This window comes from Podarcis gaigeae (assembly GCF_964106915.1).
Source record: "Podarcis gaigeae genome assembly, chromosome: 13".
NCBI lineage: Eukaryota > Metazoa > Chordata > Lepidosauria > Squamata > Lacertidae > Podarcis > Podarcis gaigeae.
Genome location: NC_139689.1, coordinates 55,841,955 through 55,867,630, shown reverse-complemented (window position 1 = coordinate 55,867,630; position 25,676 = coordinate 55,841,955). Strand labels below are relative to the sequence as shown.

The 25,676-nt window shown below is 47.4% G+C and overlaps 1 protein-coding gene across 9 annotated transcripts in view; it reads right to left on the bottom strand.

The window, feature by feature from the left end:
• Positions 1-2,645: 2,645 nt before the first annotated feature.
• ANKRD13A (ankyrin repeat domain 13A) overlaps positions 2,646-25,676 on the bottom strand; it is a 29,631-nt gene continuing 6,600 nt past the window's right edge. For 3 of the 9 annotated variants that reach the window (XM_083710125.1, XM_083710122.1, XM_083710127.1), the window contains 14 exons: positions 25,508-25,643; positions 24,735-24,859; positions 18,149-18,194; positions 17,152-17,298; positions 15,601-15,796; positions 14,849-14,915; positions 13,469-13,550; positions 11,857-11,918; positions 9,825-9,955; positions 8,758-8,915; positions 8,464-8,565; positions 7,070-7,221; positions 5,687-5,754; positions 2,646-4,338 (listed from right to left, as the gene is read on the bottom strand). In XM_083710125.1, the coding sequence (XP_083566251.1) occupies positions 4,149-4,338; positions 5,687-5,754; positions 7,070-7,221; positions 8,464-8,565; positions 8,758-8,915; positions 9,825-9,955; positions 11,857-11,918; positions 13,469-13,550; positions 14,849-14,915; positions 15,601-15,796; positions 17,152-17,298; positions 18,149-18,194; positions 24,735-24,859; positions 25,508-25,643 (1,662 nt within the window). In that variant the 3' untranslated portion in view covers positions 2,646-4,148. Of the gene's footprint in view, positions 4,339-5,686; positions 5,755-7,069; positions 7,222-7,486; positions 7,832-8,463; positions 8,566-8,757; positions 8,916-9,824; positions 9,956-11,856; positions 11,919-13,468; positions 13,551-14,848; positions 14,916-15,600; positions 15,797-17,151; positions 17,299-18,148; positions 18,195-24,734; positions 24,860-25,507; positions 25,644-25,676 lie in introns of those variants that run through there. The other 6 variants (XM_083710126.1, XM_083710123.1, XM_083710124.1 and 3 more) reach the window with 4 other exon arrangements.

The window sequence follows — 25,676 nt, the reverse complement described above, 5'->3', positions numbered from 1 at the left end:
ACTTAAAGTACCTAGGGCCTATTACAATTATGTTTAGCAGCATGTGAGGTGGCCTTGATTTAAACAGTTGGCGTTTCTATATTTTTATTTAGTGCCAGTAACTGGTTTTTGCAGTGCTATTCAAAGGTACAAGGTGCCATTTACCAGAGATTGACATACTGAAATATATTATCATATAATGATAATGATTACTCCAAGACCAAAATTATGGTTTTTGGGAAGCGTAGTCCCAGATCCAAATGGAAAATGGATCAGCAGAATCTGGAGCAAACATGCTCCTTCAGATATCTGGGAGTTCTTTTCACTGAGATGCTGTCATGGAAGGGGCACGTTGAGGCTACGAAACTCAAAGCACAGAAAGCTTGTGCGGCATTAATGAAATTCTATTTTACGGTGGGTGGCCAGTTACTAGAACCTGTGTTGAAAATCTTTGCCAGTGAAGTGGTTTCCCAGATGCTCTATGGAATAGCGATATGGGGCATGGACCCAAAGGCTAACAAAGCTTTAGAAATAGTGCAGAACAAATTCCTCAGGAAAGTGCTCTCGCTCCCCAACGGGATCCCAGTGAGATACAAGCCTCTCTTACAACACATAATGCACTGAATGAAAGGCTACTTTGCTTGCTCCATTTTCTCCAGACAGTAGGATAACTTCTACTGTGAGTTATCATGCACAGATGCATGTGCAAGCATTTTACACCATGAATGAAAAAGCTACTCAGAGTGGCTGGGGCAACCTAGTCAGATGGGCAGCCTATAAATGATGATGATGATGATGATGATGATGTGAAGAGTAGGGAACACCTGTTGATGTACTGGCTTCTCCATACATCACGGGAGTAGATTGAACTGTGCACACAGTTGTGTATGTGGGCAAGGTCCCTTTAACCAGAGAAACTGGTAAGGCTGCAAGTGCAAACTCCCCGTCTGTCCTAGCAAATGCACAAAACAGCCTTAATGGAGAACAGCAGTCACGATCCAGCTTCCATGCTGAGCATGCAGAGTCACACACTCTGCCACGGAGACACATCCAAACCTTTGGACTTTCCTTTGCAAGCAAAGTGCAGCTCTGCCTCTTCATAGGTGCTTGGATTGTGGCTTTTTTGTGTATCTTAGCACAACCATTTCTTCAAGGAGTCAAGAGGTTGGAAGATGCAATGGAATAAGCTAGTTGAGGGTGTTCACACTGAAAAAAAAATGCACACTTAAGTTTTTGTTGGTGCAGATGTGGTTTCGTTTTTTGTTTTACATACAAACTTGATTTTCCTGGTGTATATATTTTATACTTAACAAAGGGTTAATTTTGCCACTGTATTTATTTTTGTTTAACTGATTTGAACCTAAATGTCACTTTCAAAATGAGAATTCTGCCTCTGTCTCTTTCCCTTCATTGTGACTATGAGCCTGCAGCTGTAGTTCAGGTACTTCTGAGCTGGAAATGTAACACCAATTGCTTCACTGTGCAGTAAAAAAAAATGTGGCTTCACACCACAAATTCCTGACTATTGTGGTTCACATATTTTCTAGACTGATTGTGACGTAAAGGGCTTGGCCTTTTGCAATCCTTGCATCTTTCAAGGCAGTCACTGCTGTTTCTATTTGGGCAGCACAGGATCATGGCTGAGAGATAATGAGGTTCTGTCAGCCATGATATTGCCCAAATATTTTCAAGCATCCCTGCATGATCCCCAAAATGGAACATATTATGTAGCAAATAAGATGCTATTCAGATTATGCTGTATTAAAGCAGCCTGCTCAAGACATTTCTTTATGAAAGCTGCTTGCAAGGGCTTATTTAATGCATTATATTACAAGCACAAGCAAACAAAGTGCTGAATGTGAAAGTGGATTGTCTCTCTGGACCCAACTAAGTGCCACACTGCATCAAAAGAGTGAAGGATCCACTGACCTGCTAAATGTCACAGAATGTCTACACCGCTTAAGGTGCCTCTGTTCTGGAGGGCCAGCTGACATTGTAGGTTTAGCAGTGTGAAGCTACTCAAATGTCAGGCTTATTCCTGCAGACTTTTATCTGTCTGTGATAAGCACAGAGTGACTGAAGGGTGTCCTGTGCCCCTTCCTTTGAGGTTGCAAGAAGATGCAAGGATCAAACAAGGAATTAGGAGCATTGATTTTGGTTTAAACTTCGGGATAGACAAGAAAACTATTCTAAAGGGGGAGGTCTGTTATACTTACAGGTGCCTGCTGAGCAAGATAAGTTGCTTTTAAGCCTGCAGTGGTATTAAGAAGCAATCCTCTATGAACAAAGGTTTAAATAAAGACCATCTTTTTCTAGGAAGCCTCTCATGTACTGCAGTCTCCTGCCTTTGAAGCTCTATAAAAGGGCAAGATCTGAATTACTAAAAGGGGTAAGCTAACATTCCTGCCAATTGGTGTGTTTTTACTTTGGCCATCAGCTCGACAACAGCAAGCTAACTTTCTCAGAGCTGCAAGAAGGGCTCTGGCGAGGAGATAATTTACATTATCCTGGACTCAATGGGCCACTGGCACAGTGACACAGAGAGGACAGTCCGCTTGCCACAAATGTCCCAGAGCAAAAACAAGAAAAGGCTTCCTTGCAGCAAGAGGGCTGATTCCCAGTTATCTCCTTGCAAGCACTGAAAGAATCCACAATACCCAGCAAGGCCCTCTTCAAAAGGATTCCTTTTATTTTCATGTGAAACTTAGCTGCATATTTCTGGCCTGGTTACAACGAGAATCCCAGAGTTGTCCACCCCCCCCCCCCGGCTTGCCCCGTCATAGCACACACAGAAATTGCAACTACCTTTCTTCTGGAGTGCTTTATAGAGATTCCCTTCCCTTCGGGGCCTTGAGACAGATTCAGTTAAGAGTGAAGATTAAATGAAGTCAGGCAAAACTTGCAACTGGTACATTTGGAGAGGCTGCCCCCCCCCAGGGGAGGTGAGCAAAGATTAGCCCTGCAGCTGGTCTGAGGCACCTGAAAGCCCAGGGACGTGTCTGCCTGTGCCCTCCAATGTTTTGGATGACCCCCCCCCCCATTAGCCAAAGCATCACACAGCTCTGCTGGCTGGCCCCCCACTCCCCACCCAGGAGTTGTACTACCAAATCGTTGGACGGCACTGCCTTGGCAAAGGCTGCTGCTCTGAGGGACTTCCTGGGCTGTGGCTTCACATTTGCTTCCCTCCTGCCAGTTTCTGAAACAACGTTTGAAGGAGGTGGAGCCAGCACACCTCTTCGCTTGCCACCCAGCCCCTCTGTGCCTCTGGAGAGGGAGGAGGTGGTGGCACTGCTGCCTTGCCCTGACTCCCAGCCCCCTCCCCTGTGTTTATTGCTAGCTAAGGCCACATGGTCTGCAGGCAACAGAAAAACAGGCAAAATTTACTCCTATGCTGCTCCTATTCCCCATGGCACCTGCTTTAACAATTGTACTAATCTTAAAACAGACAAAAAATGCACTTTCTAGAGGAAAGGGAGATAATATGCACTATAAGAAGGCAACATGAGTTTCCCTTTTGGTCAAGAGAACCTGCTTTACAGCAGTCCCTTTCTCCCTTTTAATATGGGGAATTGGGTACTGAGTTAAGTTTCCCTCAATTCCCATTTTTTCTTTTTTTAAAAAACCCAAACACTCCTATACAAAGGTCTTGTGCCCACTGAAGTAGCAAACAGCTGGGGTTGAGATAGTGTTAAAGGCTGGAAGGAAATAGGGCATTATGCCTAGAGCATCCTTCCCCATACCTGGAGGGTGCCAGGTTAAGGTAAGGATGCTCATGGCACTGTCCCCAACAGACAGTGGCTGCTGTTCGCTGGATTCAAAGACAACCTGGAGGACTTGCTGCATCTTTGACGGCAATGAGGTGATGCTCACACAAACCTTCCTCAAACAGGGCAAGTTCCCTGCAGTGCTGGACACTAGCCAAAGTGCCCCCCCCCTTTTCAGAAAAAAGTTGAAGGCAGCCCAAGGAGTTCGTCTTTTAAGTCCAAAGTTCAGAGCACACAAAAGGAGAATGAAGCTTGAGAGGTGGGGACGGCTCCTGTAGATCTGCCGCAAGGTGCAGCCAGCCCTGGGCAGCTGAGCCCATGTGCTTCTCAGCACTGAGAAAGGATTAGGCTCTTCCTTTTGCTTTGAGAGACAGAGAGAGGGTTGCGGGAGCTCCGCCTGCCTGCCTATTTGTCAAGGAGGGAGCGCTGGAGAGCTCGCTGCAGCTCTGCCTCCTCCTCCTCCTGCCGCCGCCGCTCCAGGTCCTGCTGCTCACGAACGGAAAGCTCCATAGCCAGGCGCAGGTCCCGATCAAAACTGGAAGATTCCTGCAGAGAGGCGGAGGCTGGAGTAGCCAAGAAGCTTTCCTGCAAAGCCCTGGGGGAGAGGAAGAGAGATGGAGTGAAACACTTTTAACCAGCTGCCCAACACAGAGCCTGCTTTCCTAACACCCCCTGCCTTTCTGGGGCAAAGCCCCCCTCCCCCCAATGCATGGAGAGCCACGCTCCCGAGCAGAGGCATCAAGAACCTGCTGGAACAGCTATGAGAGCTAGAGCCACAGCAAGGAAATGCCTGGGTCTTGCCAGGAAGCCACTATGCCTCCACAGCCCCTCCCAGGTCAGTGTTTGCAGGGAACTTAACTGGACCAGCCGAATGATGAGCAGGTGCTTAGGATGTATATTCATGTTTCTCACTCTCACATACTCAAATTTCATGGAAGGAAAGGAGGCCGGGATGGCTTTAAACGAGGGTTAGACCAATGCATGAAGGAGAAGGCTATCGGCCGCCACTAGCCAGGATGGCTCTGCTCTGCCACCACGGCTGGAGGTGAGGCAGCTACACTTCTGAACACCATTTGCTGGAAGCCACAAGAAGGAGAGGTGCCCTGCTCTTTGGTTCAGGTCCTGCTTGCTGGTTTCCCGCAGGCATCTGGTTGGCCACCCTGAGGACAGGGTGCTGGACTAGATGGGTCCCCTTTGGCTTGATCCAGCAGGCGCTTCGGATGTTCATAAAAGTCTCCCACCCACAAACAGAAAAGGCAGAAGATGCTGCAGAAGCTACCCAGAAAAGGAGTGACGACAGGCTCAGCCTGAACTAAGACCGTAATGCCCCCTCCTTTTACGTGGTCCCTCCGAGGCCTGGAAAGGGGGGGAATCAGCTAATGATGGGCAGATGGTGAATGAGAGAGAGAATGGGTGGACGAATGAACCAGGGCTGTCCCACACACTTCTTGCTTTGGGTCCACTCAGGGTTGTTGATATGTGGCCTCTGATCACCTTCCCACAAGGGAATGTGGTTCCCAACTTCGAAAGGGCCACCCACCCCTGCTATGAGCAGCTGCAGCAGAGTTGGTGAAAAGCACTTAGCAGCCCTGCTCTACTCCTGCACTTTCCACATATTCCATCCCTCTCCCACCAGAAACCCCTGGGAGATGGGAGCTCCTGCATGGGAAGGCCAGGCAAGGGAGCGTGAGATACTCCCTGTCACTAGCAACAGATGCTCCAAGCCAGGGCTGGGGAACACCTGGAGCTCTCCAGCTGTTGCTGGGAATCCAACTCCCATCAAATCCAGTCAGGACGACGTGGTCAGGGATGATGGGAGCTGGAGTTTAATAACAGATTCCTCTGGTTCCTCCTCCCTGCTCTACAGTAAACCCTGGATGGGGCTCAGCTTCCTAGCACCTGGTGGTGAGTAACTCCTCATGTTTAGCAAGAAGGAACATTACCTTTGATACTGAAGGTGGAGGTCCTGTGAGTAAGAGACAGCCCCATTCAAGTCTGGTCCCAAAGCCTCCTGAGAAAGAAGCCAGAGCAGTTAATACCAGAAACAATTTGAGACGCACACTCACACATCATGCAGAAGTGGCTGGTGCTGGGGGTTTAATACCATTGATATCTTTTCTAACCCACTTTTCTATTGGATGCATTAAAGTGACTTACAAAAACTCAGAACAAACCAATCTAAAAAACTAAACACGGCAAGATGTGATAATAGTAAAACACTAGCATTAAACTAGCATGTTACAGTGGTGCCTCGCAAGACGAAAATAATCCGTTCCGCGAGTCTCTTCGTCTAGCGGTTTTTTCGTCTTGCGAAGCAACCCTATTAGCGGATTAGCGCTATTAGCGGTTTAGCGGCTAAAAGGCTATTAGCGGCTTAGAAAAAAGGGGGGAAAGCGGGAAAAAATCGCAAGACTCGCAAGACGTTTTCGTCTTGCGAAGCAAGCCCATAGGGAAATTCGTCTTGCGAAGTGCATCGCAAAACAGAAAACCCTTTCGTCTAGCGGGTTTTTCGTCTTGCGAGGCATTCGTCTTGCAGGGCACCACTGTAATTCAGAAGCCAAACAATCCTTAAAAGTAGCAACACTAAACATGAAAGCCTCAGTGGTTTTGCTGTGGGTTTTTTAAAGTCTCCAGTGGTTGCCAAAAAGCAAACACATGAAGGAGCTTGGTGGATTTCTCCTAAAATGGAGATCTAATACTGCCCTCAGCTCAGTGGCAGAGCACATATTTGACATGCAGAGGGTTCTGGGTTTTATCCCTGATATCCCAGACAGGGCTGGGGAAGGAGACCTGACTGAAACCAGAGCTGCTGCCAGTCAGTGTAGGCCAGTGATGAGGAACCTGTGGCCCACCAGAAACTGTTGAATGCCAGGTCCCATCATCCACCGCTAGCATGGCCAATGGGAGTGGTGGTCCTGCAACATCCGGGGGGCCACAGGTTCTCCATCTCCAGGAGAGACCAGTGGTCTCAGCATAAAGCAGCTTCTTGAGTTCTTTTGGACATGCATTGTCACATTCCCAGGATGCAACAGACTCCCTCAGAAAGTGGTGGACTCTCCTTCCTTGGAGGTTGGGGAACATGGTCCACATGCATCGTCTGAAGACCCCATTTGCCAGATCCCCTGGCCTTTCCTGTGCTCTGATTATTTCACACAAGAATTCTCCCATTATGCTGCTGTCCCAGCTCCACCTCCTCAGGTGGCCCCTTCTGCAGCGTGAGAAAAGAGCAGGGGCAAAGCTCAGCAAGGCCGTCCAAGCTCATGAGAAGTTGGCCAGGGGTGTGAGGTAAGGAAATGGGAAAGGATCCCTGAGCAAGAGGGGCTCACTCTGTTCTGGCCAGACTCCATCAGGCTCTGCTGGATAGCAAACTGCATGATCTCGTTGTCTTCATCCTGCACCCGGACATTCCTGCCATCATCCTGAATGTGATAGGATTTAGGGATCTCAAAGACGGACTGGTCGACCACAAAGGCAGAGGCTGGAGTAGCCATGTGGGGGGGAAAAGGACACCAAGCATTAACCCCAGGGATTGGCGGAAAGCCCATAAAGCAGAAAGCAGAGGTGTAGCAGTATTATTTCATTTGGCTTGCTGGCTTAAGGATGTAATTCTCTCTTAGGGTGAAAAATGGTTTAGTCCAAGGGTGAAGATGCTGACGATGGGCCCACAGCTCAGGCGGAGCACCTGCTTGGCACAAAGGATGCCCCAGGGTCAGTCCTGGGTGTCCCCCATTAAAAGGATACGGACTAACACGCCACAGTCTTTGCTCCTCCTCAGACCGTGGATGGAATCAGCCTTGGTCGCCCTGGCGGATGGCCCGTGTCAGGAGAGGGACTGTTCCTTGATCTCTCAGCGACCTTCAATACCACTGACTGCGGCATCTTCCTAGATGGCTTCTGTGGCATGGATATCAAGGGGAGTGGACGACTGCAGAAGGTGCAAAAACACTGGAGGAGTGCTCTTCAACTCCACAGGGCACTATTTGGTATCCACTGCTATCCAGTATCTATATGAAGCTCCTGGGAATGGCCATTAGGAGTTTGGGAGCACGGCACCATCAGTATGCAAAGCTCCAGGGCTCTGGACATATCTTGAACGAAAAATAGGGAAAGCAGGGAACACCTTTTCACCTCTATCATGGCAACCAGGTGAGCATACAATGTCCACTGCTCTATTTAACAGTAGTGCAGAATCAAACAATAGGGCCACTCAACTGGTCTATCCAGTGGTACACCCCATGAGAAATCAGAAAATAGGAGAGACTTCCACAACATGGTGGCTCTCCAGATGTTGCTGGACTCTTGCCATCTCTGACTGCTGGCCATATTGGCTGGGGCTGATGGAAGGTGGAGTTTGCAACCAATTTGTGAAGGATGCGTTACTGCGTTGAGCATTTTAATTTGTTGTGCAGTGAACATAATAAGGGATCCATAAACACCTAGAGGACCACACATTGGGGAAGATGGCACTATCTATCCCTCTGCTGCACAATGCTTTGGGAGATGATCTCAGGTGAAAAGTGGGTTTTAAATATATAAAAATGAAGGAGATATCTTGCATAATTCAGCCTGTGTGAAGGCGCAACCAGGAGCAAAGAGGTCCACACATTTTGTCCACTTAAATCTGACTGCCACAGATCTCCCAGAGGAATATCCCAATCTGGAAACCAAAGGGTTCCTCTTACTTGAGTTCCTCCCTCAAACCCTGGAGCAGCTCTCTCACCAGATGGCTGCTGTGCCCCATCTGAAGCCTCTTCTGCTGTGCTGCAGCTGTTCACATTCCCAAAAGTAATGCGAGCATTGAGGATGTGGAACAATGGGATCTCTGCAGTTTGGGGGAAGGGAAGAGGGACAGGAGAGGTTGAGCAAGGTCACCAGTTATCCTCATCACCACAGTTTGCTTTGAAGGTGCCCCAAGACAAGAAGCACCGTTCAAGAGGGGAGGGGGTTGATGTCTTGAACATGGTAGCAGGTGGGGGGCAGGAAGAGGGAATCACCAGCACAAAAAGGTTCATACCGATTTTAACTGGAAATCCAGGAGGAAAGTCCAAGGTGATGAAGTCTTTGAGTTGAGCAAAATGTGCACTGGTTCTGGCCATCAAGTCCACAATGGGGGTGACCTGCTCCACAAGGGAGAGGGGAAACTGTTCGGACATCCACAAGTTGGCTTTAAACCTACCAGAGATGAAAGTGTCATAAACACATCTGCCCCAAGTAGAGAAATACAGCATGAGTCAGTAAGCAGTCCTCCTCCCCCGCTCTCTGACACAGAATGCAATGTTGATAAGGAGCTAGCAGAGAGTGGGAGGGTGAGAAGTCAGCTCGCTCAAGATGCGCAGGCCGTGTCATACTACAGCTCCCAGATGGGCACAGAGAATCAGTGCATGCCCTCATAGATTCGGGAGCATCCATAGACTTGGACTTGGTGGAGAGGTTGGGGTTGGCCATGCAGAGTTTGGAGCTCCCTCTGGAAGTGCAGACCATCGATGGGCACCCCTTATTGTCGAGGAGCATCTCAGACACCATGATGCCAATAGGCCTCGAGTTGCCGGGCCACCAAGAGACAATATCGTTCTTAAGCTCATCTCAAAGGGGGGGGGGGGGGAATGCCAAGCCAGTAACTTAAAACATGGACCAAGTGAATGTTGTCTCTTGACTCAAGCCTTGACAAAAGCAAGCATCGCTAATGCTTCTGCACCGGTAAAGCAAGCAAGATTTTGGGGAGATGTTGGGCTTCTAATGGAGGCCCCCCCAGCTGCAGGTGGTGGAGGATTTCTAAAATAAAAGGTGCTGTGGCTTGAGTTATCCTGGAAGACTTCTCTGACTCCCAGGTTCCTGGGGACCATGCTGTGAAGGGCTCTCTCACTGAATGGGTGCTGGGGCTCAGTGCAGGCTCAAATCAAGTGCTGCGAGGCTGCTCCAGCAGCAACTCATGGTCCAGCAGGGAGTGGGCCTGACTTCTGCAGGGAGCATCTGCTCCTCCAGAGAGAAACAGAGTGCAGGATTTGCAAGCTGGGGCGCAAGAGAAAGGGAGGGGAAACTGAATCAAAGATAACAGGACGTTCAACAGAGTAGTAGCTTTACTTCTGAGTCCGGATGGTCACTTCTTTGGGTCTCCCGATATCTCTGTCTTTCAGGTCAAACTGAGGGTTGAAATATTCCTCAGGAGTGATGGCTGTAGGGTTGTTGGTTGTGGCGTATTCTGTTGTGAGGTCCTGGGGGAAAGGGAAGAGCACAAGGTGGGTGACCAGCAAGGCTTGGCAGAAACTCTTGGCTATCTGTCCAGGTTGCCTCAAAAGCCAATGGTGTCCCCAAAACAGAAGCCCAGGAGATCAGTCGCAGCAGGTCAGCTGCTCAGAGGGAGAGAGGGGGATTTGGCCTCAAAGTGAGTTGGCTCATCAGGCACAAACAGAGGGCAGGATCGGCACAGGGAAACATGAAGGTATCTGAAGGAAGACAGTCAGTGGGGGTGCAGTGGACCGTGTTAGACTAGGACCTGGGAGACCAGGGTTCAAATCCTCAGCTTCACCTACCTTACAGGGTTGTTGTGAGGAGAAAATGAGGAGAACTATGTGCACCACCTTTAGCACCATGGGAGAAAGGTGGAATATAAATGAAATAAAGTGCTGGCCTTTCACCAGAGGACTTCCAACATTTATTTGCTTTACATTTACACAAATTTATATTTTGAGGAGTTGAAGGCAGAACATCTTGGTCGGTCCCCTTGTAAGGCGTGGGGCACCTCCAGCCCTGAGGCCAAATGAGGCCTGTCAGGCTTCTGCCCTACATGGCTGGGCCAAAAGGGGTCTTCCAATGCAAAGCCCTCAGCTTCCAAGTGCAGGGCAGGCCTCTCAGCTGATCAGCATTACAGGGAGCCCATCTTCAAATGAGGCTTCTCCTTTGAAGTTTGGCAGGCATTAGCCACCTAACGTAATTACATAATGATGCCATTATGACATCAGCTGATTGACATACAGGTGGTCCTGCCCACCTATCAAAGTTGCTCGGATCCCTTTCTCCACCCCTGGCCTAACCGTGAGAAAATAACACAAGCTGCTGGGAAGGAGCTCAGGCCAACTCCTGCTTTTAAGTCCATGTCTATTACCGTATTTTTCGCTCTATAAGACGCACCAGACCACAAGACGCACCTAGTTTTTGGAGGAGGAAAACAAGAAAAAAAATATTCTGAATCTCAGAAGCCAGAACAGCAAGAGGGATCGCTGCACAGTGAAAGCAGTAATCCCTCTTGCTGTTCTGGCTTCTAGGATAGCTGTGCAGCCTGCATTCGCTCCATAAGACGCACACACATTTCCCCTTACTTTTTAGGAGGGGAAAAGTAAGTCTTATAGAGCAAAAAATACGGTATTTATTTTTAAATCAGCAACATACTGTGCTTGCATTTTATTCTTGCATACTATTGCATACTATTCTTGCATTTTTTTAATGCTAGCCAGTTGAGGAACCAGGAGGTTGAAATGTGGGACAGTGAGTAAATAATAGAGGAGGAGTCCTCTTTTGCTGAAGAGATCAGCCTCAAAATACATTTTGCTCCTATCTCTGTGGTATAAAAACAGGAGTTCCTTGGCTGTTGCAGAAAAAAATAACACTTCATGGTTCCAGAGGGGTAGAGGATCCAGAACACTTCTAGGCTGCCTAGAGGGACTTCCCCTCATGTTTCAAACCCAGATGCACAAACCTCTTCTCTTGGACAACATCATGAAATATAAAATTCTCTCATAAGAAATTTGTTTTGTATTAAATTTGCAGCATGAACCCTACTTTGCTCCCTTACTTTTATTCATTTTCCTTTTACAGATAGGTAGCCGTGTTGGTCTGCCATAGTCAAAACAAAAAAAAATCCTTCCAGTAGCACCTTAAAGACCAACTAAGTCAGTTCTTGGTATGAGCTTTCGTGTGCATGTATCTGAAGAAGTGTGCATGCACACGAAAGCTCATACCAAGAACTAACTTAGTTGGTCTTTAAGGTGCTACTGGAAGGAATTTTTTTTCATTTTCCTTTGTCTTTCTTTATGTATTTTCAATTGTACTGTTAGCAGTTTTCCAGTAAAATACTTAAAACCATAAAAATGGAAAAAAGACAATGCATTTTGCTCACCTGTTGTGCTCCGTACTGATGCTCGATGGTTCCCAAAAAGGATTCAAAGGGGTTTCTGTCAGCTGGAGGAAAGGGCGGGGGAGGAAGCACAACTGCAGTGTTATCTCTGTCAGCCCCCCATGTCATGCTAAAACCTTCCCACTGGGAAGCATGAACAAGGCTGGCCTTTCAAAAGGGACTCTCCCCACAGCCCCAATGCAAGAGCTGGAGACGCCCCCATTGGATCTCCTGGATCTACTCCTGGAGGGCAGGACTGGAAAATGGAGAGGAATCTCACATCCTTTCCAGTGTGCAAGGATCATGGGAAAATGACTCTCCCTCTGCCTTAAATATGCACAGTAAACTGGTTTGTGATGGAATCTAACATACATGGACGCTGTAAAAAATGATTCTGTCACTTTAACACATTACTTGAGCTGAAGAGCCACTTCTTGTGACAGCGCTGGCAGCTCAGAAATCTTGGCTGCAAAGTGGGTCTTAACACAGTCATTGTCAACCTGGTGCCCTCCACGCTTTTTGGATTATTATTGACAGCCATGCCAACTGGGGTTGGTGGAAGCTGTAGCCCCAAACAACTGGAGGGCTCTAGGTTGGCAAAGCCTGCCTTAAAGGATCCAAAATAAAATGTCAGGAAGTAAGGGGCAAAATTGGCAGTTGCAATTCTGCAAAACAGCCAGCAACAGATTGCCTCCACCACTTGTGCGAGGCTGGTAAGAACATAAGAAAATACAAAGAGCCTGCTGGATCTGGCCAGTGGCTCCCCTAGACAGGCGTCCTGTTCTCACAGGGGCCAACCAGATGCCTGTGGGAAACCAGCCACTAGGATTCGAGCACAAGAGCCTTCTCCCCTCTTGTGATTTCCAGCAACTGCTATGGAGAAGCATTGCGGCCTCCGACTGTGGAGGCTTAGACAGCCATCTCGTGACTGGCAGCCCTCATTAGCCCTCTCCTCCTCCATGAATTTGTCTAATCCTCTTTTACAGCTATCCAAGGTGACCATTGATGCCTCCTGTGGGAGCGAGTTCCACAGTTTAACTACGCACTGTGTGAAAGAGGACTTTCTTTTCTCTGTCCTGAATTTTCCATCCTAAATCATTGACGTCCCCAAGTTCTAGTGTTAGGAGACAGGTAGAAATAAATTTCTCTATCCACTTTCTGCATGCCATGCATACTTTTATAAGCTCTTGACTCGCCTTTTCTCTAAGCTAAGAAGTCCCAAATACTGCAGTCTTTCCTCACAGGGGAATTGCTCCATCCTCTTGATCATTTGGGTGGCCCTTTTCTAAACCGTTTACAACTCCAGATATCCTTAGAGGATACCCACACTGTTGATGACTTTCAGCTCACCCCAAAGCCGCATGAAACAGCAGCAGGCCCTGCTTAAAACAGAGCCCCAAAACAGACCAGCTGCTCTTCCCACAGCCCTCCCAGCCTCCTGAATTATAGAGCAGCAGCAGCATGCCTGTGAACACATTTCATTTTGCAGGGGACTGAATTTTGGCCAAGCCGTCACCAAGGAACTGGGTCGTAATGTCTGGGCTCAGAATCAAAGATGCCTTGCCTGCAGGAGGTTGATCAACCTCGGCCCTCTCCTCCCACAGGACCAAATTACCTTTGTATCTCCTCTTCTCTTCTTCTGTCAAGTGCTCTGTTCTGATCTTGGTCACAACATTCACGTTGTTGGCCGTATAGACCTTGAGGGAAACAAGGAGGAGGAGGAGGAGGAGGGAGAGATGTAGAGAGCCCAGCTAGTTCTGGAAGCCCCCATAGAAGTGGTCCCAACCCATCCTCATCCTACCCCAATTCCCAACACAAAGGTGCCAAAGCACCATCTGTTGGCCAGCTAAAGCATCTCATTAAGGCTCCTCTTGTGGAAGGATCTCCCCAGGGAGGCTCACCTGGCGCCTTCCTTACATAAAGCATTCCTCTTCCCTATCGCCTTTGGCTTATTAAACTATCTGTGGCCGTTTAAACTCTGAGGGGGAGTACTGTTTTTGTTTGCTACTATGGGATGCATTTTTGTAAACTGCCCTGTGATCCACAGTATAGAAATTTTAATAAGAACAACATCTCAATATATAATATGCACAGTAAGCTCTTTGGAGGGTACAGCTAGCCTGTGTCATTTGGAGTGTCTGTAATTCTGGTAGGAAAAAAAGGAAAATTGCATAAGAGCCTCCACAGCCGTACCAAAGGCCCACTGCGTCCTTTGAAAGCAGCAGGCCAAAACACCTCTCATTAAGTTCTCAAGCAGAACTTCATAGTGTAAGAGGAACACTTGATGCCTCTCAGAGACATCCCATCATCAAAACCACCTAAGAGCATAACGGCCCTACTGGGTCAGGCCCACCCAGTGTAGCCTCCTGTTCTCACAGTGGTCAACCAGGCACCTCAAGGGGAAGCCCACAGCGCAGGACGCAAGCCATGAGCCCCCTCCCCTCCTGTGGCTTCCAGCAACTGGCATTCAGAAGCATTTACTGCCTCCAAATAAACAACGTCATTGATAGCCTTCTCCTTTGTGAACTTGTCCAATCTATTTAGAGCCTCTTGACATGGAGGCTGCATTTCTCTGGAATGTTGCCTAAAGCTGCCAATGGACATTTCTTCTTAAAGCCACTGAAACTGGTCCCAGAGAGTTCCAGAGGCTCATTTCATCCTGTCTTTTGCTTGTCATGAGCACACTGCCAATCCATGTTTTTGTCAGATAGCTGTACATGCTTACACTGTGAGACAATGAAGCCCATTATTTGGTGTTTGCTTTTCCCAGACTATCTGAGGCCTTGTGAACCTCATTCATGCCACTCTTCTGAATCAGAAGCAAAGGTTTTCAGGTTGCATGCACTTTTCATCAGGTGTCAAGTCCTCATGGCTGCAAATTAAAGCTCTGTGGAAGGGGGAGATTTGTGGGCAACGCCTGGAGAAATCTTAAAATGCTGAGCAAGGCTCCTAGCTGTCAGGGAAAAGGGACATCAGTACAAGAGCAACAACTGACCTTTGCATCATAATCGCTCACCAATTCACTCTTCTCAGTTCTCCAGACCCAGAAGCCGGACGTATTTCTGCAAGAGACAGGAAGCTATCCAAGAATCTGTGCTTCTGCCTTTACAAACTGGCTGTTGGAAGTGCAACAGCAAGGACCATTGGGTTTGTAACTCAAGAACTGACTCTGTTAGTGTTAACTAGCCAAGAGGGTGCCAGGTGGAGGTGTTGCATGATGTACATGGAGGTAGCATGTACATGGAGGAGAACCATGGTCTTGAGCAACTTGGGAGAAAAAGCAGCATATAAATGTGAGATGATAGATAGATAGATAGATAGATAGATAGATAGATAGATAGGGGAGCCCATTACCACTCTATGGTGGCCTTGGCATAGTTTCTTATAAGGATATGAGAGAGAGAGAGAGAGAGAGAGAGAGAGAGAGAGAGAGAGAAGAGAAGAGGGGAAGGCTTCCTCCACCTCCTCAGAGGCTTTGGATATGGGGAGAGACAGGGGTTGGGAAGCTCTGGATGCCTCCTCTCCCTGTGCCAGACTCTGAAACTGGGGCTATGTGAGATCTAGGGCAGGGGTAGCCAACCAGGCAGCCTTACTTATGGGGGTGCCATTGCAGTTCAAAATGTCTGGAGGGCACCAGGCTGGGTAAGGCTGCTTGGGGAACAGCTGCTGGAGACCCAAACTTGAGCCTTGTCCCTCCCTCCCAAAGGGCAAAGGAGAGCCTGAGAGCTCTGGCCTCCTCCTCCTCACCTTTCAAAGGCAATGTTCCTTGTGTCCAGGGAAGTGCTGATGATGGGAGAGGTGAGCCGCCTCTCCACCTCCTTGGTCTTCGGGGTCATGGAGTCCAAGGTCAGGCGCTTGATTTGCTGGGTGATCTCAAAGCGCTCTGTGGCAACCACCTTCTCATCGTGGTTCACCTCGATCAGCTCTGCCCAGTTCCCAGTATCTGGAGAGAGGAGGAAGATGCTTTTCTGGGCTCCTGGCCAGCACATGCACACAAAGGCCCTTACTTGGGAGTAAGAGAGTGATCTTTATTTGGGCAAGTAACATGACAGGCTTGGCAACAGACAGAGGGCTCAGGAGTCACAACTGAAGAGTTCAGGTGCAGAGCAAAAAGTTGAAAACTGGACGAAAGAGACAGAGAAGTTCCTGTGAGTTCCCTCGCCCACCTGACGAGCTTTTAGGGACAAGGCATGGCCTGCTCACTCACTCACTCACCTTGTGGGGATATCAGGATTGATATCCATTGGGGGAAGAGCAGCTACTCCCAAGTGTGAAGGCAGCACCTGGTTTTTAAACTGATTGCTGGGTTTAAAATGGTATAAGGTTGATGTTTTCCTTTATACTTTTGGATGATTATTTTTTCAACAAAATAATATTACTGTGCATCACTTTGTGTCTTTTTTTGGCAGAGAGCCAGTGTGGGATGGAGGTTAGAGTGTCTGACTAGGCCCTGGGACAAGCCAGGGTTCAAATTCCCACTCAGCCATGAAGCTCTCTACATGAACTTGGGCCATTCCTTGCCTCTCAGACTAATCTACCTTACAGGGTTGTTGTGGGGACTAAATGAGGAAGGGGAGAACCATGTCCACCACCTTGAGCTCCTTGGAGGAAAATGTGGCATATAAATGCAACAAATAAATGAATAAATAAAAAACATTATGAACTGTTTAACCCAACAGCTTGGGGAAGCTTAAGCATTGCAAGGCACATTCTGCTTACTCCTCTGTAGACCAATAACAATAACCAAGGACAGTGATAGCCAACAATTGGTGCCCAAGGGATAGTAAAGGCCTAATGTGGTCAGGTGTCATTAATGGAGCCAACTCAGGTAGGTGAAGGGCTCTGCAAGTTTCTGAATTTTGCAGAGCCCTTCTTCAAGTGGAATGAAAACACCATTTCCTGGGCTTTGTAAACAAACAAAGGTTTTCAGTTAGGCCTTTTTGCTTTACTGAGCAAGAGGCATCACCTGGGTGTCAATCCAGAAATGCATGTTGCACTCTTAGCCTTTGGGGGGGAAACCCAAACATTATCACGGAGGCCATGTACTCCACCTCTACCTGCCCCACTGCAGAGAGACTGTCTTCCTGCACAACTCACAGCACAATCCTAACTATGTTTACTCAGGAGTAAGCCCTATTGAACTCAGTGGGGTTATTAGGATTGCAGCCTTACTTTCTGCCTCCAACAGACTGCTGGGTTCACTGTTGGTCGTGCCTCTGACTGATGGAAATGCCCCACCTCTTGCCCTCCAGGGCCCTGCAACCCCAGCTTGCAAGCCCTGTCACCCTCTCTGCCTACCTTCTTCCCCCCTGAAGATCAGACTGCGCTTCCCTCGTTCCCAGCTCATGTTCTCAAATCCCAGCAGTGTGATGTCAACTCGCAGCTTTGCACCGCTCTTCCAGATGCGGCAAACATCGCTGGGGCAAACTCTGGAAACCAGCGGAACTGTTGGTAGTTGGAGAAAGGGAGAGAAAAGAAAAGTATTTTTTGCAAAAGAAGACCCCAATGCCCAAGGTCCCCTGTAAGGTCAAACCCGTGGCCCACAGAGTCTGGCCTTCTGCTTCCAGGACTGGCCTCCTGGAGAGTCCCAGGAATCCCACCTGCAGCACAGCACTGGGAGAGCAAGGCTTCAGGAACATCATGGCGAGCTGCTGCATGTCAAAATTTACCACTATACGCGTAACCCAGTAGCTAGCTGTCTTACAGCACCCAATTCCAAACAATAAATCTGCATTTTGCAGACTTTTCTCTCACCTGTCCAGAATCTCCTCCCTATCAGTTTCATTGGAGGACCCCACCCCAAGTTCTAATATTACAAGGGAGGAAAATCTCTCAGCACCGCCCATGAACTACCAAGCCTCTGGCAGGCCCCTTTCCAATCATGCTTTTTCCTAAACTGGGTGGCGGCAGGCGGGCAGGTGAGGACCCTGCAGTCCCTCCAGATGCTGCTGGACTCCCAACTCCCACCAGCAGCAGCCAGCCTTGGCAAGGGCGAGAACAGGAGCTGTAGCCCAACAGGGTGTGCAGAGCAGCATGCTCCTTATTGCTGATATAGCCTTTCCTTGTAGGGAAGATGCTCTCACCTCTTGTGGTTCACTATCTAGCATGTAGTTTGTATATGTGCACTCAGGTTAAACACAGACCCTTTGGGGGCTCTTAGGGGGTTTTGGCAGGGCAGACACATAGACATAGTGCAACATAACTGAAAACAAGCAAGTCCCAGTGAGAGTGAGCTGAACACAAAAGGAAATACACAGCCTCAAAGAAAAGAGAAGGAAATTTAATTTGAACGTACCCCAACTGGTGAATTCCCATTTCATTTCCACATAAAAATCTGGTGTCTGTCGGAGGAGGGAAAAGAGCACAGTTGTGATGTGTGATTCAGACTGGGGTAGGGCCTATAAAATCCAATGTGTTACTTTAAAATGAAATGAATGCAATATTGCACAAATGGCATGGAACTTGCAGCCTGCAGGCCTCATGATGATGAAGTGGCCACATCATTAAGTGGTTTCATAAAGAGAACTTGGTCAACACACAGATGAACAGCAGGCGGTTGGCTGTTCTGGGTGCTCTTTAAGCTCTTACCACCCGTTGATCTTTGAGGCTTGCAAAAATCCCTGTGATTTGAAGCTTCAACAATCAGCCAATAGCTGAGGCGTCAAAGCGCTTTCACCAGCCATGACTTTATAAGACCCACAACTGATCTCATATATGACAGCAGGTGGGTATGGCTTGGCCAAGTGGATAGGTCACGAGGGCCCAGTAAGGCCAGTGACCGAAGGTTCCCCGCTGCTATTGCATTAAGACATTAGACAGAAGTATTAGGCATCTGCTCTTCTTTTCACTGTGTTTCTCCAATGACCGCAACACCCCACTTCATAACCTTCAGCACAATTTTATGTACATCTACTCAGAAGTCCCCTTCATGGATCACTGTCTTGCCGTAGCGAAGGGGCTTGAATAACTTAGAGAAGCTATGAGCTATGCCGTGCAGGGCCACCCAAGATGTACAGGTCATAGTGGAGAGTTTTGACCAAACGTGATCCACCTGGAGCAGGAACCGGCAAGCCACTCCAGTATCCCTGCCAAGAAAACTCCATGGACAAAGACAACAGGCATATAAAAGTTATGACGCTGGAAGATGAGCCCCTCAGGTCGGAAGGCGTCCAACATGCTACTGAGGAAGAGCGGAGGACAAGTACAAGTAGATTCAGAGCTGATGAAGCGGCTGGGCCAAAGCCGAAAGGACACTCAGTTGCGGTTATGCCTGGAAGCAAAAGGCAAGTCCAATGCTGTAAAGAAAAATATTGCATAGGAACCTGGAATGTAAGAACCATGAACCTTGGTAAGTTGGATGTGGTCAAAAATGAGAAGGCAAGAATAAATATTGACATCCTGAGCATCAGTGAACTAAAATGGACGGGAATGGGTGAATTCAGTTCGAATGACCATCATATCTACTACTGTGGGCAAGAAACCCGTAAAAGAAATGGAGTGGCCCTCATAGTCAACAAAAGAGTGGAGAAAGCTGTACTGGGATGCAATCTCAAAAATGACAGAATGATCTTGATACGAATCTAAGGCAGACCGTTAAACATCACAGTAATCCAAGTTTATGCACCAACCACTGGTGCTGAAGAAACTGAAATTGACCAATTCTATGAAGCCTTACAACACCTTCTAGAAATGACACCAAAGAAGGATGTTCTTCTCATTATAGGGGATTGTAGGGAGTCAAGAGATAAAAGGAACAACTGGCAAGTTTGGCCTTGGAGTTCAAAACGAAGCAGGGCAAAGGCTAATAGAGTTCTGTCAAGAGAACAAGCTGGTCATCACAAACACTCTTTTCCAACAACACAAGAGACGACTCTACACATGGACATCACCAGATGGGCAGCATCGAAATCAGATTGATTACCGTATTTTTCGCTCTATAACACGCACCTGACCATAACACGCACATCGTTTTTAGAGGAGGAAAACAAGGGAAAAAACATTCTGAATGAAACAGTGGATGTATCATTTTTGTGCTTCATGCTGTGGCCACAGACATGTGATCTGATGGTGAATTTGGGGTGACCCAATGCAAAAATCCTGAGAATTCCTGTGGATCCATGCTTTGTAACCACGTTTTTGCACCATTGCAGCCCCAGGAAACAGTGGGTGTGTGATTTTTTTGGTGCAGGCTGTAGCCATGGACATGCTATGTGATCTGATGGTGAATTTGGGGTGACCCAATGCAAAGATCCTGAGGATCCATGTGGATCCATGCTTTTTAACCACGTTTTTGCACCATTGCAGCCCCAGGCAACAGTGGGTGCGTGATTTGGGGGGGGGCAGGCTGTAGCCATGGACTTGCTATGTGATCTGATGGTGAATTTGGGGTGACCCAATGCAAAGATCCTGAGAATCCCTGTGGATCCATGCTTTGTAACCACATTTTTGCACCATTGCAGCCCCAGGAAACAGTGGGTGCATGATTTTGGGGGGGGGGCAGGCTGTAGCCATGGACATGCTATGTGATCTGATGGTGAATTTGGGGTGACCCAATGCAAAGATCCTGAGGATCCATGTGGATCCATGCTTTTTAACCACGTTTTTGCACCATTGCAGCCCCAGGCAACAGTGGGTGCGTGATTTTTTTGGTGCAGGCTGTAGCCATGGACATGCTATGTGATCTGATGGTGAATTTGGGGTGACCCAATGCAAAGATCCTGAGGATCCATGTCGATCCATGCTTTTTAACCACGTTTTGCACCATTGCAGCCCCAGGCAACAGTGGGTGCGTGATTTTGGGGGGGCAGGCTGTAGCCATGGACTTGCTATGTGATCTGATGGTGAATTTGGGGTGACCCAATGCAAAGATTCTGAGAATCCCTGTGGATCCATGCTTTGTAACCACATTTTTGCACCATTGCAGCCCCAGGAAACAGTGGGTGCATGATTGGGGGGGGGCAGGCTGTAGCCATGGACATGCTATGTGATCTGATGGTGAATTTGGGGTGATCCAATGCAAAGATCCTGAGGATCCATGTCGATCCATGCTTTTTAACCACGTTTTTGCACCATTGCAGCCCCAGGCAACAGTGGGTGCGTGATTTTTTTGGTGCAGGCTGTAGCCATGGACATGCTATGTGATCTGATGGTGAATTTGGGGTGACCCAATGCAAAGATCCTGAGGATCCATGTGGATCCATGCTTTTTAACCACGTTTTTGCACCATTGCAGCCCCAGGCAACAGTGGGTGCGTGATTTTGGGGGGGGCAGGCTGTAGCCATGGACATGCTATGTGATCTGATGGTGAATTTGGGGTGACCCAATGCAAAGATCCTGACGATCCATGTGGATCTATGCTTTGTAACCACATTTTAAGTGGGGAGCGAAGGAAAAACAAAGAAGGGACATGAGAGGGGTGTGCAGAGAAGCAGCTGGCTAAGAATGCAGGAGAGGGATTTAACGGGAGGGAGGAAAGAAAGGCAAAAGTTTCCCCCCACCCAAGCCAGCCATCTCTCTCTCTCTCTCTCTCTCTCTCTCTCTCTCTCTCTCTCTCCCTCCCCCTCCCCCCTCTCTCTCCCTCCCCCCCCTCTCCCTCTCCCCCAGCAGCACCGGAGTACAGAGAGGAATTGGAGTACAGAGAGGAATTAGCAACACCGGAGCACAGAGAGGAACCTGCTTTCCCCTCTGCTTGCCTGGAGGGGAGGGGCTTTCCCTGCTCTTTGTTCCGTTTCAGCAAACACAGCAACAAAACAGAGCAGTTGAGGGCAGTAAGACCCTGAGGCAGAATGCAGGAAAGCAGCCGCTTCCTCTTTTCAGGTTTCCCTTCTCCCTGAAGCGCGATTTGATTTTTGCCTGATTTTTCGGCTCCAGGGACCACACATTCGCTCTATAACACGCACAGACATTTCCCCTTCCTTTTTAGGAGAAAAAATCTGCGTGTTATAGAGGGAAAAATACGGTATATTCTCTGCAGCCAAAGATGGAGAAGCTCTATACAGTCAGCAAAAACAAGACCTGGAGCTGACTGTGGCTCAGATCATCAGCTTCTTATAGCAAAATTCCAGCTTAAACTGAAGAAAGTAGGAAAAACCACTGGGCCGGTAAGATACAATATAAATCAAATCCCTTATGAATACACAGTGGAAGTGAGGAACAGGCTTAAGGATTTAGATTTGGTGGACAGAGTGCCTGAAGAACTATGGGTGGAGGCCCGTAACATTATACAGGAGGCAGCAACGAAAACCATCCCAATGAAAAGGAAATGCAAGAAAGCATTTCCTTACAAGGAGGCCTTACAAATAGCAGGGGAGAGAAGGCAAGCAAAATGCGAGGGAGATAGTGAAAGATACAGCAAATTGAATGCAGATTTCCAAAAAATAGCAAGAAGGCCTTCTTAAACGAGCAATGCAAAGAAACAGAGGAAAACAACAGAATGGGGAAAAACTAGAGATCTGTTCAAGAAAATTGGAGATATGAAAGGAACATTTCATACAAAGATTACCATAAAAAAGGACAAAAGTGGTAAGGACCTAACAGAAGCAGAAGACATCAAGAAGAAGTGGCAAGAAGGTGATGGACTATATGGAACTGACGGAAATGACCTGCAGAATCCGAAACCAGGGAGAAGAGTCGGTAGAAGAAGATTGGAAGAAATTTAAAGACTATTTACAGAAACACTGTAAAATTAAGGAATGCTAAAAGGATGTTGGAATGACGTAATGTGGTTTTTGCAGTAATGCTATATAGGGTTAAGGAAGAATGGATTGTTAACAGGTCAGAATGTAAAGTTACAATATATTAAGATAAATTAGTAAGATAAAAACAAAGAGGGAAAGGATTTGCTGAATTAACTAACTGAACTGGAATACAAATAAGGGAGGTGTGAGGAGGTCAGGGAAACAAGTAAATGAAAGACAAGACGTGGAAAGATCTTTTTAATTGTTTTTACTTCTTCTGTATTTTGTATTTTCTGTTTTTCTTTTTCTTTATTTCTGTAATTTTTTGAAACTTTAATAAATATTATTTTAAAACCAAAGAAGAGGTGGCAAGAATACACAGAGGAATTATACCAGAAAGATATGGATGTCTCGTACACCCTAGGTAGTGTGGTTGCTAACCTTGAGCCAGACATCCTGGAGAGTGAAGTCAAATAGAAAGCACTGCTAATAACAAGGCAAATGGAAGTGATGATATTCCAGCTGAACTATTTAAAATTTTAAAAGATAATGCTGTTAAGGTGCTACACTCAATATGCCAGCAAATTTGGAAAACTCAGCAGTGGCCAGAGGATTGGAGAAGATCAGTCTACATCCCAATCCCAAAGAATGCTGCAAATACCGCACAATTGCACTCATTTCACATGCTAGCAAGGTTATGCTTAAAATTCTACAAGGCAGGCTTGAGCAGTATGTGGACCGAGAACTCCCAGAAGTGCAAGCTGGATTTTGAAGGGGCAGAGGAACCAGAGACCAAATTGCAAACATGCGCTGGATTATGTAGAAAGCAAGAGAGTTCCAGAAAGACATCTACTTCTGCTTCATTGACTATGCAAAAGCCTTTGACTGTGTCGACCACATCAAACTATGGCAAGTTCTTAATGAAATGGGAGTGCCTGATCACCTCATTTGTCTCCTGAGAAATCTCTATGTGGGACAAGAAGCTACAGTTAGAACTGGATATGGAACAACTGATTGGTTCAAAATTGGGAAAGAAGTACGACAAGGCTGTATACTGTCTCCCTGCTTATTTAACTTATATGCAGAATTCATCATGCGAATTCTAGGCTGGGTGAATCCGAAGCCGGAATTAAGATTGCTAGAAGAAATATCAACAACCTCAGATATGCAGATGACACAACCTTGATGGCAGAAAGTGAGGAGGAATTAAAGAACCTTTTAATGAGGGTGAAAGAGGAGAGCGCAAAACATGGTCTGAAGCTCAACATAAAAAAAAAAAAAAGATCATTGCCACTGGGCCCATCACCTCCTGGCAAATAGAAGGGGAAGAAATGGAGGCAGTGAGAGATTTTACTTTCTTGGGATCCATGATCACTGCAGATGGTGACAGCAGTCACGAAATTAAAAGATGCCTGTTTTTTGGGAGAAAGGCGATGACAAACCTAGACAGCATCTTAAAAAGCAGAGATATCACCTCGCCAACAAAGGCTCGTATAGTTAAAGCCATGGTTTTCCCAGTAGTGATGTATGGAAGGGAGACCTGGACCATAAAGAAGGCTGATCGCCAAAGAATTGATGCTTTTGAATTCTGGTGCTGGAGGAGACTCTTGAGAGTCCCATGGACTGCAAGAAGATCAAACCTATCCATTCTTAAAGAAATCAGCTCTGAGTGCTCACTGGAAGGACAGGTCGTGAAGCTGAGGCTCCAATATTTTGGCCACCTCAGGAGAAGCGAAGACTCCCTGGAAAAGACCCTGATGTTGGGAAAGATAGAGGGCACAAGGAGAAGGGGATGAGAGAGGACGAGATGGTTGGACAGTGTTCTTGAAGCTACCAGCATGAGTTTGACCAAGCTGAGGGAGGCAGTGGAAGACAGGAGGGCCTGGCGTAGTCTGGTCCATGGGGTCACGAAGAGTCAGACACGACTAAATGACTAAACAACAACAACTCAGAAGTCAATCTCCCAGTCATCTGTATTAAGCAGCAATCTAAAACACTCATACCATTGAGGTTGCAACCCTGCATGCACTTATTGCGAGCATGCTCAACTAAAGAATGGGTAGCTTCCCCCCAGGGTTTTCTCAGAAATTTTACATTTCTCGTCTATAACTGAGCTGAGGCCTATCTATGGCTTTTAAAATGAAGGTTATGGAATTAAAAAGAACTGGCAAGCTAAATAGGCATCATTCATGCCTCTCTATTTACCTCATTAATTTTTTGGAGCAATTCTGGGACCCCACCAAGAGTGGTGGATGTCTGGTGGTAATCCCTATGTTGCAGGATCATGTGGACCATCTCAGGATCCCCTGTGCTGACAGCTTCATGCAAGACTGGAAAAAAGATAAACAGAGGGAAGCTAAGAGAGAGGGAAAGGGATTCACATCATGCTGGATACTTGGCAAGTAGTGAGCCAGTTTAAACAAGAACATGAACTTTCACTTCTGCTTTTCTGGAACTTTCTTAGCTCCCTGGACAGCCATCCTCAAAAGCTCCAGGGCCTAGAATAGCACAGAAACATCTAGGCCTAGAATAGGCATGCTTTAGCCTGGTCAGATCTACTTTTCCTTTTGTTACTGGAGTCCCCAAATTTATCAAACAGAGTCACGTGCAAAAGACGTAACACTAGAATGAAAGAGCAGAGTGTCTCTGAGCTGTTTTCAGTACCAGAACTGAACTGGAGCTCATAAACCTGTCCTACAAAAGTTCACACCTGCTTAACCCAAGCTTTCTTTGTTTCAAAAGTCTAATTTAAAGGGTAGTGGGAACTGTGTTGTTGGTGCCCTATTTAAACAAGTGGGAATTGGAATTCCTTGCCCAGGAATCCAAGTCGGTGGTTCCTTGAAGCACCAAATCAACGAGCGATTGACTAGTAGACCAACAGCTTTACCTTCTGCCCAACACTGGTCTAGGCCCTGCCTGAAGTTCTTCCTCTGTTCTCCTCCCTTTTGCTGCAAACATGCCTTGCTGCAACCCCTTACCTGTCCATCCCTGTGCATTTTCTTTGGTGACATCTGCTTTATGCCGCAGGAGGACTCTGACAGACTCGATGTATCCCAAAGAAACAGCAAGATGCAATGAGGTCCGGCCACGGGGATCCCGCTGGTCCACATCCTGCTAAAAAGCCAATAGGCAGACCTCTTCTAAGGC